The sequence below is a fragment of the Leptinotarsa decemlineata genome, unplaced genomic scaffold (genome assembly GCF_025532065.1).
Source record: "Leptinotarsa decemlineata unplaced genomic scaffold, Ldec_3_MD MMD2_P_RNA_scaffold_12, whole genome shotgun sequence".
In the NCBI taxonomy this organism is placed as follows: Eukaryota; Metazoa; Arthropoda; class Insecta; order Coleoptera; family Chrysomelidae; genus Leptinotarsa; species Leptinotarsa decemlineata.
Genome location: NW_027412526.1, coordinates 1,676,371 through 1,694,858, shown reverse-complemented (window position 1 = coordinate 1,694,858; position 18,488 = coordinate 1,676,371). Strand labels below are relative to the sequence as shown.

General features: G+C 37.2%; 2 protein-coding genes across 3 annotated transcripts in view; one reads left to right on the top strand and one right to left on the bottom strand.

Moving 5' to 3' along the window:
* LOC111517693 (glycosyltransferase 25 family member) overlaps positions 1 to 4,923 on the bottom strand; it is a 35,612-nt gene extending 30,689 nt beyond the window's left edge. Inside the window, exons 1-2 of the mRNA XM_023173913.2 lie at positions 4,636 to 4,923; positions 3,270 to 3,498 (exon numbers count right to left, since the gene is read on the bottom strand). Coding sequence (XP_023029681.2) covers positions 3,270 to 3,498; positions 4,636 to 4,811 — 405 coding nt within the window. The 5' untranslated portion in view covers positions 4,812 to 4,923. The remainder of the gene's footprint in view (positions 1 to 3,269; positions 3,499 to 4,635) is intronic.
* Positions 4,924 to 6,373: 1,450 nt separating this feature from the next.
* LOC111517694 (b(0,+)-type amino acid transporter 1) lies at positions 6,374 to 16,992 on the top strand. 2 transcript variants are annotated; one of them, XM_023173914.2, is made up of 10 exons: positions 6,374 to 6,663; positions 11,780 to 11,974; positions 12,415 to 12,693; positions 12,886 to 13,011; positions 13,104 to 13,203; positions 13,283 to 13,327; positions 15,605 to 15,832; positions 15,938 to 16,184; positions 16,689 to 16,860; positions 16,916 to 16,992. In XM_023173914.2, exons 1-10 carry the CDS (start codon positions 6,597 to 6,599, stop codon positions 16,972 to 16,974), a joined length of 1,518 nt encoding a protein of 505 aa, XP_023029682.2. In that variant the 5' UTR covers positions 6,374 to 6,596; the 3' UTR covers positions 16,975 to 16,992. The 2 variants fall into 2 exon arrangements, with proteins under 2 accessions (XP_023029682.2, XP_023029683.2); XM_023173915.2 differs by lacking the exon at positions 6,374 to 6,663 and adding an exon at positions 9,274 to 9,464.
* Positions 16,993 to 18,488: the final 1,496 nt, after the last annotated feature.

Genomic DNA, 18,488 nt, shown 5'->3' with positions numbered 1-18,488 from the left:
TTTTCGACTTATTTGAAGGTAGTAGCGTTATTAACAAAGTTCTGGAACGAATATATGCATCACAAATTGAATTGAAATTTGGAATAGATTGACTGTGTACTGAGTTAGAACTCAGAAATCAGAAACAATGGATCAACAGCTCCATATATTGGCTCTGAATCAGCTGTGGAGGTATCAAAACTTGGTACGGGACTAGATTGATGACAAATAAAATGAGAACTGTGAAAGTACACCTTTATAAAGAGTCTGTCGGAGGCCGATCAAAGATCGGTTCAGACTAAATACAGAGGGATTCACTGGACACTGTCCAATTAGAGGACCGCAAACAAAATAGAAATTCTCAATGTGAACCTTAGCTGCAGACAAATGCAACAGAAGCACGAAGAAGGCTCGTCATTTCACATTCGTGGTGCTCTTGGATCACTGCAAACCATTTGGTACCTTAGACCACCATATTATCTGTAATAAACTGGCGTATTTTGGATTCAGCAACGGAGCTGTGGAACTTTTGAACCCCAAGCACATACTTAGATAGTCCAAACTCAAATGCTTAGCTTCTGATTCGTGGAGCTATTACAACACCATGATTACTTACATCCAGCAGCTAAATATATTATTAATTAGATCTGTCACTTCTGACTGAGTATTTAGACTTGGTTGGAATGCATTCATCAAAACCAATATTAATATTGATAAAATAAAGAAAGTAATTGATTGAGATGACACCTTTTCAAATATTTTTCCAAACAAATTTAATAGAGCAATAGGACGTTAATTTGAAACATTTTTTCGTTCACCTCCTGTATAAATTGGTTTGAGGATAGATAATATAAGGTAATCAGGAAAAATACCTTTTCAAATACGTTTATTGATTATTATTGATGAAGGAAGACTAATCAAATCAACAATTTCTTTCGAGTTTTGGGGGTAATTTGATCTTTGCCAGAGTTGTATTCATTTTTGAAGTAATTATAATTCTAATATCCATATCATTTCTAATATCAAGCAAGTATCCAAATTGTTCAATCCATTTCTGGAATAAAATAATATTTTTTGTTGAAATGCCCGAAACTATAAATATTGTTCCTACAGTTTCGGGATATGTTTTTTTTATTTCTGCTCTCTAAGAAATGTTTCTAAATTTTGAATAACTGCAACAGTTTTTGAGATTGAAAGAGTATATTTTAGTAGAGATTAATTTTTGGGGAAGAAAGTTACTTTCAGACACGAACTGGGAGTAATTATAGACGAACTGAGTGTTTTTTCTTATAATGTTATCCGTATTTGCTACTGAGGAGCCGATAAGGCAAGTGACTTACGGCGAAACATCGGGTGTCTAGCAGTGAGGATGACAGCGTTCCATGTAAGTGAAATTTTGCTTCTTTCAATCATTATATTGTGTAGGAATCCTGTAAATGATTTCTAATTCGATTCCATACGAATGTTTGAAACCTAACGTAACTTTTAATTTATTTGTTTGGCTCAAAATTTCGACTCACATGACAGAGCTTCAAAGTATTAGTACAACACAAAACTGCATATAATTACTGAAAACACTTACCTTTCGCAACCCTGGCCGAAACAAGCGGAACCGCAAACAAACAACAAAACAAGATAGCCTGCATTTTTCTTCTCGTCTCCGAATTATTAATTCGCCGCATGAAAACACGTCTTGTAGCTTATATAAGCGTAATCCCGATCCGATTAAATCACCTCATTTCCATTGAAGCCGCGGCATAATCTTTATTCATACCGGATGGGTTATTATTGCTGCATTAATTGATGTAGGTGAGGGCTCGTATAAATTACCATCGCAATGATGGGTTCGTCGCAACTTAAGTATATTTGCGATTATTCTTAAAGTAGGTGAATGTTTATATGCAAAAATTAATAAGCACTGTTTTGGCAGATTGCCGTGAACTTTTATTTCGTTCAGGTATTTCGGTGTAATAACTATGTCGCTGATTCATAGGCGTTACCAAAAGGTGTAATTATGTTCAATGGAATTACGTATTTGGCCCTCGGATTTGAGAAATTATACATCAAATGACCTGTGGGTTGGGCTATCTATCGGGCACGTCCTCAGGTGGCGGACAGGGGAACGGCCAGGGGACTGAAGGCCAGGGGACTGAAGGCCCTGTCCGGGAAGCCAATGTGGCCTTACGGACGGAGTTGCCGGACTCCTGGTCAGTGGCAGAAATAAGTAGGGTAAAGGGAATTAAACTCTCCAAAAGCCTTTGCGAAACATACCACCGTGGACTAGCCTACCCAATTAGGTAAAAGGAATCGTGCTGACAGCTGAATGGCCGCAGGATGAGCCGCCGGATGATATGCGGTTACAAAAGATCTCCTTGGGGAACCGGGCGAAACCTCATTGTAATTAGTTTTCCTCTGGCAATGCGGGGCTCTGCCAGAGGTAGCGTGGCAGGAGTGGCAGCAACTATAAGTGCATCCTGCTCCCCCTCTCTCCACCTCCAACAGCAAGGGCATTTCCTGTTCATTATTAACCGTACGGCCATGTGTCAAGAACTTCTGATGCACTACGTCACAGTTATCGAAAAAAAAACAGTGAGCAATACCTTGATATTTGATCGAACTTAGCGTGCTTTTTGGTCTTGGCTCCACTGGACTCCTCCATTGGGACGATTGAACTTTGGTTTCGATATCGTAACCATGTACTCATGATTCGTCACTAGTTATGACCCTTTTGATCAAATTTGGATCGCCATTGACGTAATTCAACGATTTCTGAGCGATGCTCAGAAATCAGAACCTAACCTAACTTTTATGCCTCTCACCAACAAACTAAACATGCTAAACAGCTGAAATTGTAAACATATATTCGACACGAGTATAGTTGTTAGTTAAATCCATCTAATTAAATAACGTGGAAGTTTGAAACACATCAAATATAATGTTCAATCATCGAAAGTAAAGCCAGCGGAATGCATCGAACCATCCGGTATATCTGATGCCCCTCGTTGGGCGCCAGTCAGGGACGATTCTATACAATAAAAGTTGGAAACTTCGAGAAAACACTCGATTCCAGTGACTCCGATTTCGAATCTTTCCTAATTGAATCTTGAATATGAACGAACTCAGTGGAATTAATCTTAAAATTAAGTATTTCCCTGACCGTACAATCGCTTATACAATTAAGCGCTTTCATCCATGTTTAACCGAAATATAGAAGGAAATCGACTGGTTCAGTGTTATAATGAAATCTCAATATAACCCAAGAATTGGAAGTTCATTTTAAATTGAGTTACCAGTAGATAATCTGCCCACATCTTCCTCCCTTCTTCCAAAGCAGACTCTCTCAACTTAATGACATGGTTGAAGCGGTCTGTTGTCCAATGAGCTGGTCCAGTCTCATGAGGATACCGGGGATCCTCCTCGATGAATTCCGTGTTGATAGAGTGGTAGTCGTTTTTTACCGAAGCTATCCATAGCCTTAATATTTCTAGACTCTCATCAGAATTATGGTCGCTCCTTATCCTGAAAAAAACGGTTCAAGTGAAATCTACCGAGAATATAATCGATACTGTTGTAAATAACGCATGTGGGGAAATAAATGTTACAAATTTTGTATCTGGGCAAGTACGACCCTGACAAACACGTTTTTTGTTTTATGCAGCTCTCAAAATAAGTACCAAAAGTTTTTATGACAATATGGTCAAGACCAATGAGCAGGAGTATTGATGTTTTTGCTTAGTTCTGCCATCTACTAATCAGAGGGCGAACCAAACTAGCGCTAGTCTAACACACACAAAATTTTCAAATCATGTTCTATGGTCAGTAAATACACCCTACTGCGACATCTGTCGGGAAAAGCAGTGGGCTTTTAATGTTTGAAGGTCTCTCAAAATTCACGGGCATTGTTGTCTTCAAAATATGTTTTGAATTGTCCATAAATGTTGAAATTTAACACTAGGGCAATCATTGGTCGATCGCATCTCCAAATTTTTTTTCTAAATGAATAGTAGAGTATTTTCGCAACGTTGTCAGATTGAACTACTCCATTTTCTATACTCCCCGACAAATCTTCCTGTAAGTTAATAAATGGTTTCCAATCAGTATTTTCTGATTTTTACAAGAAACGAAATTTTTCAAGGATATATATGTAACTTATTTCCTAGCATAATCGGTGGAATATCTTTTGAGTAAATAATGCAAAACAACGTTTTTATTATAACGTCCACACCCTGTTATTTCGAAAACAATGAAGATTAATGATAATGTTTATATGACCTTTCTTTCATAAAATATGTAACTGTTACACATTTAATGTAAATAGTCTCATGTAGAATTCTAATTTATTTATTGTTCACACTGTTATGCGTATTTCTCAACAAAATTACAATCCATCTGATCACAAAGGAACGTTGGTATTAATATTAATTCCTTTTATGTATGATATAAAATAACCTCAATTCTTCAATAATTTTGTGAACGTAAATGTTATGTCATCATTACAAAACTATCAGACTTTTGTAACAATTATCTCAAACTAATTAGAGATGTGGCAACGTTGCAGCCCAATGTTTTGATTTGTTACTTCCATGTGATATAATCTCACCTATACATAGAAAGTTAATGAGGTGATATCATTCACTTTCATCCCAATAAACTCACCTTAAAGACATCCGATCTTTTGGATAATCCAGCCGTTGAAAATTCGACAAAAAATAGGGTAAAGTGTGGGCTTTATTCCTCACCAAAATCGACACGAGTAAGGTAGGTTTTTTGTATTCGGCACCCGAGTGGTTTACCACGACAAAAAAAGCAAATAAAACCGGCACGATTCGCATTTTTCAGTTCCACCCCGGACTAGTTTCAATTCGGGAAGTTATCAAAATAAAACACCAACGTGGAACACATTTTTTAGACAAGAACCATTCTTTGGTTAATAAACATTGAAGATGGCGGGAAATTTGAATTCAAAACAGACAAAGTAATTATTTTTGTGTGGGGTCAATGTCCGGATATTGATGATGCAAGACTAGTTATTTAGGATAGATGATCAACTTCTGGAGCATAATATGAAGTCATTCGATAGCGAGATACTCGAACGGGAGTAACAGAAACTTATGGATTAGAAGTTTTATTGCTTGCATTCCATTATTCCATAAAAAATAAAAACTTTTTTTGAATCCATTTTGATTCAACTGTATCCATACTTGATAGTTATCTACCCCTACTTTGATTTTCATTGACTGAAAAGAAGATGAGTTTTTCCGTTATGGTGGTATTCTAGAAACAATGCTTGATTTGAAAAATGTTATCTCAATAATGATTTACTTAGAAGATTTACCTACTTGCGCTTCTAATAATATTTTTATTTTTTTTTTTTTTTTTTTCGTTTCTTTACATATCTCATTGTTCCCGTTCAATGGAGACATTCGTGATTTTCCACTAGACAGCAGTTTTCTATGCAGTTGTTAGTTTTGCTATTTCGTCCATAGATGTCACCAATCTCGGCAAGTTAAAGAATGTACCTTTGAATATAGACCAGCATATACAAAGAATAAACCAAGGGCCTTGATGCTTGATCGAGCGGGAAATACTTCTTACGTCATTGACGTATGGCATGATATTTATTGCACCTTCAAATGGTTCTTGCCCTGCCGTAGATGTTAAAAGCCCTGTCCGCCTATTGCAGAGTATTTCAAAAACCTTAATTCAAGTTGTAATGAAGTTCAAGGAATACTATGACCAGACATTGACGTAAAAAGTACTGCTTGTACGATCAAGCGTCTGTTCGAATGCAGCAAATGACAGGTCTGAATATCGTATTCAAACTATCAGTAACAATCAACAATATCTTCCAGAATGATTGTTTATCATCAAGAGCAGAATTTCACATTTGTACAACGGAGTATTACATTAAATGAGTGGAACAACCATTATTTGAATATTTGTAACCGTTTTCCTTGAGTTTGACGTTCGTACTGTAAAACCTAGATGTCACCTGCTCCGTAGTTTTCCCGAAAAAAAGATAACTAGAGGCTCACAGAGAAAAGTTGTCTTCTATTTGAAGTCCAGTTTTGTTATATAGATGTCGCTACTGCCAATAAAGCGTCAATAAATACTCATCTAATGATTTTTCAAAATGCATTCTATAAATTTAAATAAAGTGGCTGCTTCTCATTTCCCTTCAAACAACGCCAACTGGCATGACGTTGTTTGAAGAGAATTCAAACAACATGGGAATGTTTTCTTTTAAATGAATCGACCCATCTGCTTATGGACCTTCAGGTTTTATCCGAGAGATGTCGCTATAGCCAAAAAAGCGTCAATATTGTGTTTGGAAAACGCGGCAACGCGGATAGTCTCATAACGATTTTATAATATTGCACTCTAATCATTCTATAAATATAAATGAAGGTGGTTGGTATGTCCTATAAGAAAAACAATTCAATAACCAACATTTTTCCAACGATTTCTGTTTGTGTGATGACATTTTCGTGGAACTGAGTGCAACCCCATGCAAAGTGCGCGATGGCATTCGATTTCCTTCTCTTCCCCTCGTGCATCCCACACGTTCTTTTATTAAATATAGAACCACAATTTAATGCGGTTATGTTGGTTTCTTGATGAGAATGGAGCTGAAGGATTGTTCGAGGTATGTTTGGTGGTTGGTCCCTGCATCTTCAACTGAGGGTAAGAAAGTCATCCATGTTTCACCCTTAAAAGGGAGTTTGATTTGGCCACTGTTGCATCATCTCAACTATAGAGTTTTGGTTTCTCTGAAAGATCCGTCGAGGCATATCTTGTTTCGAATTTTAAAGACGAGTTTATATTACACATTAGTTTTTTTGGGTTCTGAGTGTGACAAAGTAGTGTGGTACAAACTAATCGGGATTCACAAGCAACTATTTGAAATAATTACAAAACTACCACTTAAAGTGCATCTATTTGAATTAAATGAATACCTACTTGATTGTCACCGGAAACCTATCATAGAAAGCGGCATCAAAGCGTCGCCGAGAACCGAGAAATGCAGCTAATGATCACTATTTTAGTTTCAGACAGGGACGGACTTGCCGTGTATTGATTACACTAGTCGAAATGTAATGTTTTATTATGGATCTCTAGATATATGTTTTTTTCAATTTTAGTGAAAAATTCTTTTAGGGCATATTTGTAGATTGATATAATGTACTCAATATGTCTAATACCTTTGTATAGAGACTATATATTCAACATGGGCTGAAAAGTCTCGGGACTAACACATATATGGCGCTAGACTTAATGCATTCACCGCTTTTTCTAACCTTCAAAAGGAAGCTGTTGAGATTTCATGATATTCTACTAACAAATTTGTGAGTCATTGTGCTAAGAGTGACACTACTTTTGTTATTTTCAAAACAATGGATCAAAAACAATTTCGGATTTGGATTTTACACTGCTTCTTGATGGGAAAATACCGTTCAAGTGAAGCAATGACTTGAAAAGTGTTATAAGGACTCCGCTCTATCAGAAACAACAATTAAACGTAAGTTTAATTAAACGTGGTCGTAGAGACACCGAAGATGCAGTGGACGTCCAAATGAGGCATCAGTAACACCAGAAAACATAAAAAAATACAAAATCGTTTTGAATCATCGAAAAGTGAAGTTGGCTGAGTTAGCTGACATTGTAATGATGTCAAAAGAAAGTGTTGGCTTTATATGGCATGAGTGGGTGCCGGGCGAGCTCACTGTTGACCAAAAACAAAAACGTCTTGATGATTCTGAGTGGTGTTGGACCATGTTCAAACATAACAAACCGGAATTTTTGCGTCGATATGTGACAATGGATGAAACATGGATCTATTACTTCATCCTGAATCAAAACGGTCGTCATCTGAGTGGAGAGCAACTGGTGATCCTCGTCCAAAGCACCTGAAACCACAACAATCGGCTAGAAAGGTTATAGCGTCGGTATTTTAGGATGTGTGCGGTGTGATATTTATGGTGTATAAAAATAACGCGTTTTTATTCGTAGGCTCATGTGTTATGTAGCCCATGTGTTATGTTTAACGTAAGTTTATTTATTAAGTAAATTGAGATACAACCAACAGAAATCAACAATATGTAACACTTTTTGATGATGATTATCAAATGAGTCATCAATGCAAACGCATTATAGTTACTTCCTCTTATAGATAACCAACTAAATCACAAACTGTCTCAACCGTATCGTATATCCGACTATACCTCTTTTTGACACTGGCGTGTTGATTAAATTTGTAGTCATCTCTCAGGATGAGTTGTTTTTCGTGTCTGAATCATTTACTGATTGTTTTGATCATCACGATGAACTCCTTTCTCTGCTTACTTTCCGAAACGTCGATGGCTCTTAAAAAAAGTTGAGTAACTACAAAAATCTTCATTTTCCATCAATACTTTTATTTTGAACCACAATTTATAAATACTACTAATTATTTACTACTTCAAAATTCACTCAGAACTCCGTTGGAAGTCCAATCGACCTACTTCTGAGTTCGTACGCTCCTGACTTTTACCTCAAGTCAGCTAGCCAAATAAACCGCGTCTTAAACTGTGTCTTGTAACACCTCAGCACCTTCAAATAGCTTTCCCAGCAACCTCCCCAACTGGGAGGGGGCTAAAAGCCCCCAAACGACCCTCGGGTTCGCGCATGACTCCCTTTATCTCAATTCAATTAAACCGCGAATAATTCAAAAATCTGAAACCCTTCGCGACACCGGGTCACCAGAACCATGCCCGGAGGTCGGAGCGACCCGATATATCGAATAAGTCCGCAAGAATTCGCGACTAGTCCCCGACATTTCTAATGTCGTGAGCCTGCTACTGATATATAGATGTTTCTGCAAGGGTTATTTTGATATTTTCGCTGTCTTGAATAAGAAGTATGTAGACTCTCGGATGCTTCAATTTTATCATGTCGTCAACCTTTGAGCTCATAAAATAAATTTCGATAGTTCTTGTACTTTTAAGTACTTTTTGACTTTTATTCTAAATGGCACAAATGGGTACACAGACTGGATAACATATTTCAGACCCTTAACGAAAGATAATGAAATGAATGAAGTACTTGGGAACAGTACTTTATAACAAAACAGTTTTTCAAAACTGTTTTCTGTGGAAAATCAGTAAAACGATTTTCTGATACTTAATCTGCCAATCACCTCAGATTATACTGAATTTCCACTTGAGATATAAACACGGCTGTGAATGGTCATTAACATTTCTGATAAAACAAAACGCCAGTGGAGTGCAATGTTATTATATTACTCGTACATCATCGGCAGTAGTACATTGGATAATTGAAAACAATTTACTTGTTATTTGCTTAAGGACGATAAAATTTCGGCTGCTGTCTTATCGGGAATTGAAAGAGATACTCGTATCTACCTCTAGTGATAGAAATCAGAGCAAAGTTTCTTTTCGAGACATGCTGCCGTGAAGCAAGTGTGTAGATTATTGATAAAATGTCAGGTGAGTTTTGTATCGATTGGCCTACATTTTTCAAGATTGAGAATATTTTTGAAGTGGCGATTTTGGTCCTCACAAATTAATTCAAAATATTTCTGTCACACCCGCCTGATTAATTTTATAGAAGATTATTGCCGTCTCTCTCATTTTCTAAAGACAAAACAAGTAATATTATAGTACATAATTCTTATAGTATTTTTCGAAAATAAAAGACTAGAAATTTCGAAACAGTAAGCTCTATGCCGAAACTAAATCATTATAGAAGATCATTCAATTGTTTGTGGGTTAAGAAATTCGAAACGGAGGTATTGTTTTTCGGAAACCGATGTTTCTAGTGATGAAACAAATGAAAATTTATACCGGTTCAACCGGAAATTAAAACCAAAGGCAAAAGTATCGAATGGAACCCTGTATATTCTTTTGGGTCATTTGATAGGACGTAACGTTCTCTTTCAGCGATAAGTAAGGGTACATTTCTGTTTTATGGGCAAAATGAGGGTACGGCAATGGGAAACCCGTTGCCTCCTTTTATGGCTAATCAGTTCATGAGCAGATTTGACCCTTTGTTTGGTCTTGGAATTAATTTCGGGTCAGACCCGAAATTAATTCCATTGCCGCGGTTGGTGTTGTTCTCATGGCTCCTGTGATGTTTAAACAAGCCAGTCTCTGTATTTGATATAATTTTTGGATGGCCGTTGCTTGTAGAACTTACGGAGCAATGGATGAAAGACCCCATGCGCGTCTAACTGTCCTTCGACATTGCTCATAAACCACATATGCTCTTTTTGCTCTACTCTGTAGGTGAGAGTTCCATGTTAGCGTCCTGTCGAGGATAGTACCAAGGTATTTCACCTCTTCAGAGAAGTTTAGTTGGCTTTTGAAGATTTCGTGAGGTTTTAAGCCCGATAAACTTCTTTTCCTGGTGAAAAGGACTATCTCAGTCTTCTTGGGATTGATCGACAGTGAGTGTTCCTTAAACCATGTTTCTATCAATTTGAACCCATCCTGCGCTCTATCGCACAGTGTGTTCACAAATTTGCCAGTCTTCAAGATAACTATGTCATCTGCATATGCAATTGTGTAGAATCCATTATTGTTGAGGTGATTAATCAGGGTATACATGTAAAAATACAGATAAATATTAGAGAAAAATGCAGGGGATAGTCACTTACCTAGAGGAAATACATAACAAATTAGAGGTATTAAAAAAAAGGTAGTTCAGCATAGGAACAATACCACGTAGTAGTTAGGTAGTAGTTAGATACTACTAACGTAGTGTAGTTAGGCCACTGGCATGTAAGAACACTATTATAGTAGTATTTGGTCTTCCGAGGACGCTAACTTGTTGAGTGAAATGCCCGTCGAGAGACCGCAATTTTGTTCTGGTGTTGGTAAAGTGTTCTTGATAGAAGTGAATTTCTAATCAAAATGGCGACGTAGAAGCCATTTTTCAAAATTAAATATGGCGGCAGTCATCTATGGAAATACATTTCTCGGTTTTTGAATAAAGATTCAAGAATTCAACGGTTTTTTATACACCGCCCCATCCATTATTATTCGCTAGTACAAATTCATCTAATATACTGCATAAGGGGATGGGACAGTGTATCAAAAACCTCCCTTTCTTCACTGAAAGTAATTTAAAAGAAGTTCCTGAAAAAATTCTCAATAACATTGTTTTAGTTATAAATTGAATGAAGCAAGTGATGCATTTAATCTGTGATACCTCTTTTGCAAAAAAGCAGAACACTTGAAACAAAACTAAACTATATCCATCCAACAAACAAAGTAACCCAAACAAAGGTATATGCATAATAAAAGCATGATCACCACGCACATTTGCATCTATTGGGTAAAATAAATGAGCACCCTTACGCTGGCCAATCAGATTCAACTGCAATCGGCTGATCCTGTGTTAAATCATCGCGTAATGCAAATATTTCAGACTTCCTTTTGTACTTCACGCTATGTATTACAATTAATCAATTGTATTATTTCATCCACTGTTTTTTTTACCTGTTTTTTTTTTAATATTTCAATGAGAAATTTCTCAGTCACATACAAACATCTGATGCTTCGTGTGATCTTTTATATTCATTCATAAACCTAAAGTATATTCGAATATACATAATTACTTTCAAATGAATATTTTTATAATTATTATTATGTATTAGCAACATCGGTACCAGAGCAGAACTCAGGTCTATCGATGTCAGTATGCGACTCATCAGATTTGAAATCGAAACAAAAAGTATTTTTTTATAATATTACATTGGTGACCATTTCATTTATTCACCTACTTTTCTTAATTTTTACAGAGACCAAAAATCCAGAAAATGGGGGTAAAGTCCAGCTCAAGCGAGAACTGGGCCTATTCTCCGCCGTGAATTATATATTAGCCGTGATGATTGGCTCAGGAATTTTTGTATCACCAGCTTCAGCCTTGAAGTATGCCGGATCTGTAGGAATGTGCCTTGTGACGTGGATAGCATGCGGAATGATATCTCTACTAGGTGTGAACCTAATTCAACAGGTGGAGTTTGTGGGTGTTACACACTAACAATGTCTAACTCCGAACACGGTAGTGTGGAGTTAGACACTGTTAGTGGAAACATTTTTTGACATTTCACTGAACCGTTTACTTAGACACTTCAACTAGGAAATGACTAATATTACGTTGTCCAGAACGTTTTTGAATTTTTACGTTGCCGTAAGCTTAGACAAAATTCGGAAGTGACTAATGCCACGGGGTCGTGAAAGGTTGTGTCTGACAGTTATCATGGTAGGCACAAAGACAACTGAGATTATGATATTTGTTAGTGTGCGTGCACGAATAATAGTTGGGAAAAAAGAGTTTAGAAATGTTTCACTATTTCGATATTAATTCCCATCAATTATTCGAAAGACCGAAAAAATACATGTGTGCTGCCTATTCGAAACGTTTTCATTTTAGGGGCCTTGGCTTACTCCGAACTGGGAACTCTGGTACCACGATCGGGATCGGAGTACGCTTATTTTGTCGATTCCTTCAGCCCACTGCATAGGTTTTGGGGCCCTCTACCTGCCTTCATTTACTCGTGGATTATGACTGTAGCTATACGACCAGCAGAAATCGCTGTGCTCTTGCTCACTTTCTCACAGTATCTTTGTCAGCCAATCCTTGACTTCTTTTGTATGAGCGACCAAGAAGAAAACCAGAAAGTGATCACTGCTATTGCCTTAGTTGCTTTGGGTAAGTTTTTTTGAGTTAGTTAAACAATGTTTAATGTAAAATCAAGTCAAGTATTCAAATATTATATAACTATTGAGAATTTGGGTCTTTTTATTCATGTAGACTCTGAATTCTTTCTAGTAACCACAGTACTGATATTTCTTGAAATATCGGCCTCGCGTCACTTTCCTGCTGATTTGTTCTATATTTTAGGTGTCACTACTTACATCAACGTCAGCAGTGTGAAGCTGTATGTCAAAATTCAGAATATATTTGGTTCTTTCAAAGTGATAGCTTGTTTGATAGTAATATGTGGAGGAATCTACGAAATTTTCAGAGGTAGTGTAATCATTCTGCTCACTCAAATAATTCTGGAGGCTCTTTATTTTCCTATGAAGGTTTACGAATTGATTTAAGCAGATGATTTTTAGGAAACACCGACAATTTAACGAAAGGTTTCGCGGGAACCAGTACTTCGCCCAAAGACTTTGCTTTAGCTTTCTACAGCGGCCTTTGGGCATACGATGGATGGTGAGTGGAAAGTATTTTCTGAAAGTTATTTGAGTCGATTCTCTGCAAGGGATTTTTTGGCTTAGTTCTGTGTTTTCAGGTCATCTGTGACAGCTATAACTGAAGAGTTGAAACGGCCCGAAGTGTGAGTTTATCATTATTATCACCACAATCACCAAGTCTCCACAATCCTCATTCAATCTTGTAGTAACAATGGAGAATTACCCACTCTTCCTAATTTCTCAAACTTTCATTATTTCTGCCAGGTTTTGTACGTTTTATAGTCATGTGTTTTTGTAGCTCCATATTTCAACAAATATTTCGTGGTATATATTGATCGACAGAGAATTTTGTTCATTTTTTTCTAAATTTTGAGCGATTTTCGTCCAAGTATCTTTAGAAGTCAAATTGAACTTTGTCACCGGTGGAACCTCCGTCAATCAGGACCAGACAAAACGGCCTTCGTCGATTCCATCGAATCTCGAGCACACAATTCGTATGCTGACGGAATTAATCAACCTGTGTTACGTTGGCAAAAGTGCCCCGATTCAAATGTCGCTTATATCGATTAAATCGGACAAGTATTCACTGATATATTACAGTTTAAAGTAGACTTATAGAAACGGACAAAACCTTTGCAACAACCGAATACTTTGTGATGTGAATTAGCTCAGAAAATAATTATCAAAGATTCAGACTATTCCTCCATATTGATGACGTACTAATTAGAATTGAATATCTCCGGAATTCACTGTTATAACTAGTACGTGTGGTCATCTGGATCTACACTGCAATAATAAGACCATTGCATGGGGACCGAAAGTTCTACAAGCAACGGCCATCCAAAAAGTATATCAAATACAGCGACTGGCTTGTTTAAACATCACAGGAGCCATGAGAACAACACCAACCGCGGCAATGGAATTAATTACGGGTCTGACCCCTCTGGACCTGTACGTTAAGGAGGTGCGTTGATGGCCATGTTACGATTGCGCACGGCTGGTGTAAACCTCGAAGTAGGAATGGCTCAATTGAGGCAGGGCCTATGGCGGGAAGCCATAGTTGCCTGCGCAACCGCTGCTGCAGGCAACCGGTGATGCAATTGAACCCAGGTTTGTGTTTAATAAACCCTACAAAATACAAATAAAACAGAACACAGAATCAGATGCTACAAATGCAATACGCATATATACAGACGGCTCAAAAACCAAAGAAGGCTCAGGATGTGGAGTGTACTCCAGATCACTAAGCCTATGGATTAAATAGGGAATGAGAAAAAATACCAGCGTGGTCCAAACAAAACTGGCTAGTATCTCAATCGCCATAAAAGAAATAACATGGAAAGGAATTTCTGGCAAAAACATAACAATCTGCACTGACAGCAGACAAGCCCTATTAGCCTTGAGCAGACGTGTTACCTCAGGGCTAGTACTAGAGTGCCACCAAGATTTTGCCAAAGCCTCGGTAGATAATAACATTATCCTGAGGTGGGTTAAAGGGCATTGCCGACTCTTTAGCCAAGGAAGCGGCTGGACTAAGAATTTTAGGACCCAGTGGCACCTACGGCATGATGACTTCGACAATTGCGAAATTAGCCAAACGTTACACCCATGCTCCCTAAAGAAATGGAATGGAATCAAAGGATTCAATCTTGCCAGGATCACCCTGGGTGACCCTGGGAAGCTGGTGCCGAAGAAATATCTGGCGACGATCAGGAAAAATCTACGCCTGACAGTAGGATTTCTGACTGGCCACTGTCAACTAAGGAAACACCTCCAGAATATGAGGCTAGTGGACACACCTCTATGCAGGATGTGTGAACAGGAAAATGAGACTGTCAGGCATGTCCTATGTGAGTGCCCGTCAATAAGAGAGTGTGTGTTCGGCGAGTCTTGGCCTACACCTGCCGATATAAAGGAGATGTCTCCCAGAGAGGTGTCCACCTTCCTGGAAAGGACAGGATGGACGATGACCTAGGAGGACAACTCCTCGGGAGGATGTACAATGGGTCACATGTGGCCTAAGTGCTATGGGCTCACACTCACCCTCCCTACTCTACAGATACAGAAGTAATACGTCATTAACTCCTGGGATGTTTGGCGTGCAAAACGATTTTTTCGATATTGATAATATTCGACAGTGATTTTTCCCGTAAGCTTTAGAAACTTATCCATTATAGGCCGAATTACAAAATCAAAATGAAGTTCGGATAACAACATACTGTTGGGTATTTGCGTCATAAAAATGTCTAGGTCGAAATAAGTTCCGAAAATAGTAGAATAGAATAGTAGAATAATGAAGGTGTTGAGAAAGTGTACTATTCATAATTACTATTACTACTATTTATCTCCAAAACAATTGTTGTAGTAGCTTCCCCGATCATTATCTCCCACAAAAATGCATTAATCGGGGAATTTTCCAGCAATATCCCAAGAAGTATATTTATAGCCGTTCCCATGGTGACTATTTTGTATGTTTTCATGAACATGTCCTACATGACAGTGTTGACCCCCAACGAGATGATAACCGCACAGGCCGTAGCAGTAACATTCGGAGAGCGGATATTCGGGTCATTTTCAGCGGTCATCCCGCTAGGCGTAGCCCTCAGTACGTTCGGATGCGCTCTTAGTCTTCAGTTCGGAGTCACAAGGTGAGACGTCCGTTATTCAGGAAAAATTAATTCGGTATTCCACGAGGTTACATTTCTGGGCCCCTGCTCGAATCTTGTATGACAAACCACTCCATGCAATTTCAGGTTGTGTTACGTTTCTGGGCAAGACGGTTTCATGTTGGAAAGCCTGTCTTACGTGCACTTCAAAAAACTCACCCCTCTACCGGCCGTTCTGTTGCAAGGCATGCTCGCTTTCCTTTTTATTTCCACTGGAGAAGTGCTGGAGCTGATTGAGTTTGCGAGTTTTTTGATATGGTTCTTTTACGGAGTGGCGATGATATCCTTATTGGTGATGAGGAAGACGATGAAAGATGCTAAGCGGCCGTATAAAGTGAGTTATGAATTATATTTGATCGAGTATTGGACTGGTCGAGTAGGAATGCATCATAGAATTTCAGTTGGTACATTTGTCAGAACTTTCCAATTTGTCAACTAACACTCCGTATAATACATTCTCAATAAATATCTCACCCGACAAAAATAATTTCCAAAATGATAAAATATTTCTACATCGATTGTATTTTTGTTACAAATAATCTGGATTTTTAACGGTGCCGTAATAATAGTCACTGCTACAATTTTTCTGCCTTTTTCACAGAACTATATCTAGTTATAGTTCTGTGGCTGTTTTAAACGTCGCTGTAATATTATTTGTCAATTCTGAAAGGTGGCTAAGTTGTCGGGGACGTGTATGAAGTTGAGGTGGGAAATTATTTTTATAACCACAAGTTTCACTTTTTTCTTCTCCTTGAATGGCTTTCATTATTGACAAGACTGTTTGAAAAAATTGAAACTGGGAAGTTGGAAAAAAATTGTTATCTGTGGTATATTGCAGGTGCCGTTGGTAGTGCCTATTTTTATATTCGTAGTAGCTTTGTACCTGAGTGTTATTCCAATTGTTTTGGACCCGACTCCTAAGTATCTGCTGGCCTTGGGATTCATGCTGATAGGCGTAGCAATTTATTCATGGTTCGTTTACTACAATCACAGGCCGAAAACTATCATGGGTAGGAATTTTCATGTTTTTTTGTGATAAAATAATATATTATTTTTTTGTTTCAGAATCAATCACTCGCTGTGTTCAGCTTCTGTTTAGAGTTGTTCCACCAGAAGCTGATTAAATTTTTACATTCAGAAAATCCTGCAGTTTTATTTGAATGTTATTAAATTTTCTTTGAATCTCATTGGATAAACCACTTCTATGATCTTTCATTCTTTCCGAGAAAGATCATTTTGTTCGACTAATATAAAAGTAGGAACAAAACCAGAAGTTGACTTTTATATTCCTGACCGTTTGATTCTGAAGTTGTTTTTTAATTAGCTCGCTTAAATCTATTATTCCATAAGCTATATATATTTCTCTTATTTTTTGAAGTTGAATAAACCTAGCTCTACTTATTTAGAGAGAATAAGAAGGTTAACGTCGTCCGTAAAAATGTTTGTATCATGATTTCAATTCTATTCGGAAATTCTCTGAATATAGAAATATTCAATAGTCTACTGAATGCTGATCTGGATAATTATGTATGATAAATTCACATGTATGACGATTTCGCAGTGTATGATGGTCTGTAAAAATTTACAAACTCTTCAAAATATGAACGGAATGGGCAAATTCAAGATATTTGCCTGAATGGTCTATCTATACTAATGTTACATGTATTTACATTTCACTATAAATAATCATTAGTCACGCCCTCTTTAATATATTTTATTCCACATTGATATTACGTTGGTTCAACTTTTCGTTAACTTGGCAACATGCTAACCTGGTTTCTGTCCCAACAGATTGGTGAAATATGGATGTTAAATAGGAATTACCGAAAATTAGGTAAATTATTATTTTAATATTAATTAATTGAGCCCAAATTTTTTGTTAGAGACTGAACTAAATTGTCTATAAAAAATAGAAATTCATAGAATTATGTACAACCAAAGTGTGCAGATTCAACTTCTAACAATGGTTACGAAAAGAAAATTATGAAATTACAAAAAATAGGAATTTCTTCTCATACGTTCATATGAAAAATTGAGAATAACTGGTTTCAATAATTTCGGAAATCTAAACAACCTGTATGGCGTTTTCATTTACGAATGTCATATTCTCCGAGTTGTTCAGGGTATGGTCCGAAAGCAACCGATTACTAACCGGTACTTCTCGAAAGTTTTTGACAGCGGTTACCGGATAGACTATAAATTTGTAGTTACTTTCGGAACGCAACAACACGAAAAATGACAGCAGTGGATAACCGACCAATATTTGCCAGTGACTTGATTGATATTTGGTTAACCATTTTAAAGGAAACTGTGATATGAATATAACACTTTTTCAGGAATATGACATAGGTGGTTAGTTTTGGACAGCATAACCAAGAATGTTCTTACTTTAGGATCATACCCTTAATACAATTTGTAATACTGTAAATGCCGTATGTTCGTTTAATACAAATCTGAGCACTCGATTGACAGATTTTTTATATGTCAGTTGTCATAATACAAAACAGTTTGTTGAGTTGTAGGTATTTTCAAAGAATTATAATCTTTTGATGACAGTTTTGACTTGTTTCACAGCACATCATCATGTTCACAGAATAGTTTATGACATATTTTTAGCTACATAATAATGGCTCTCTCA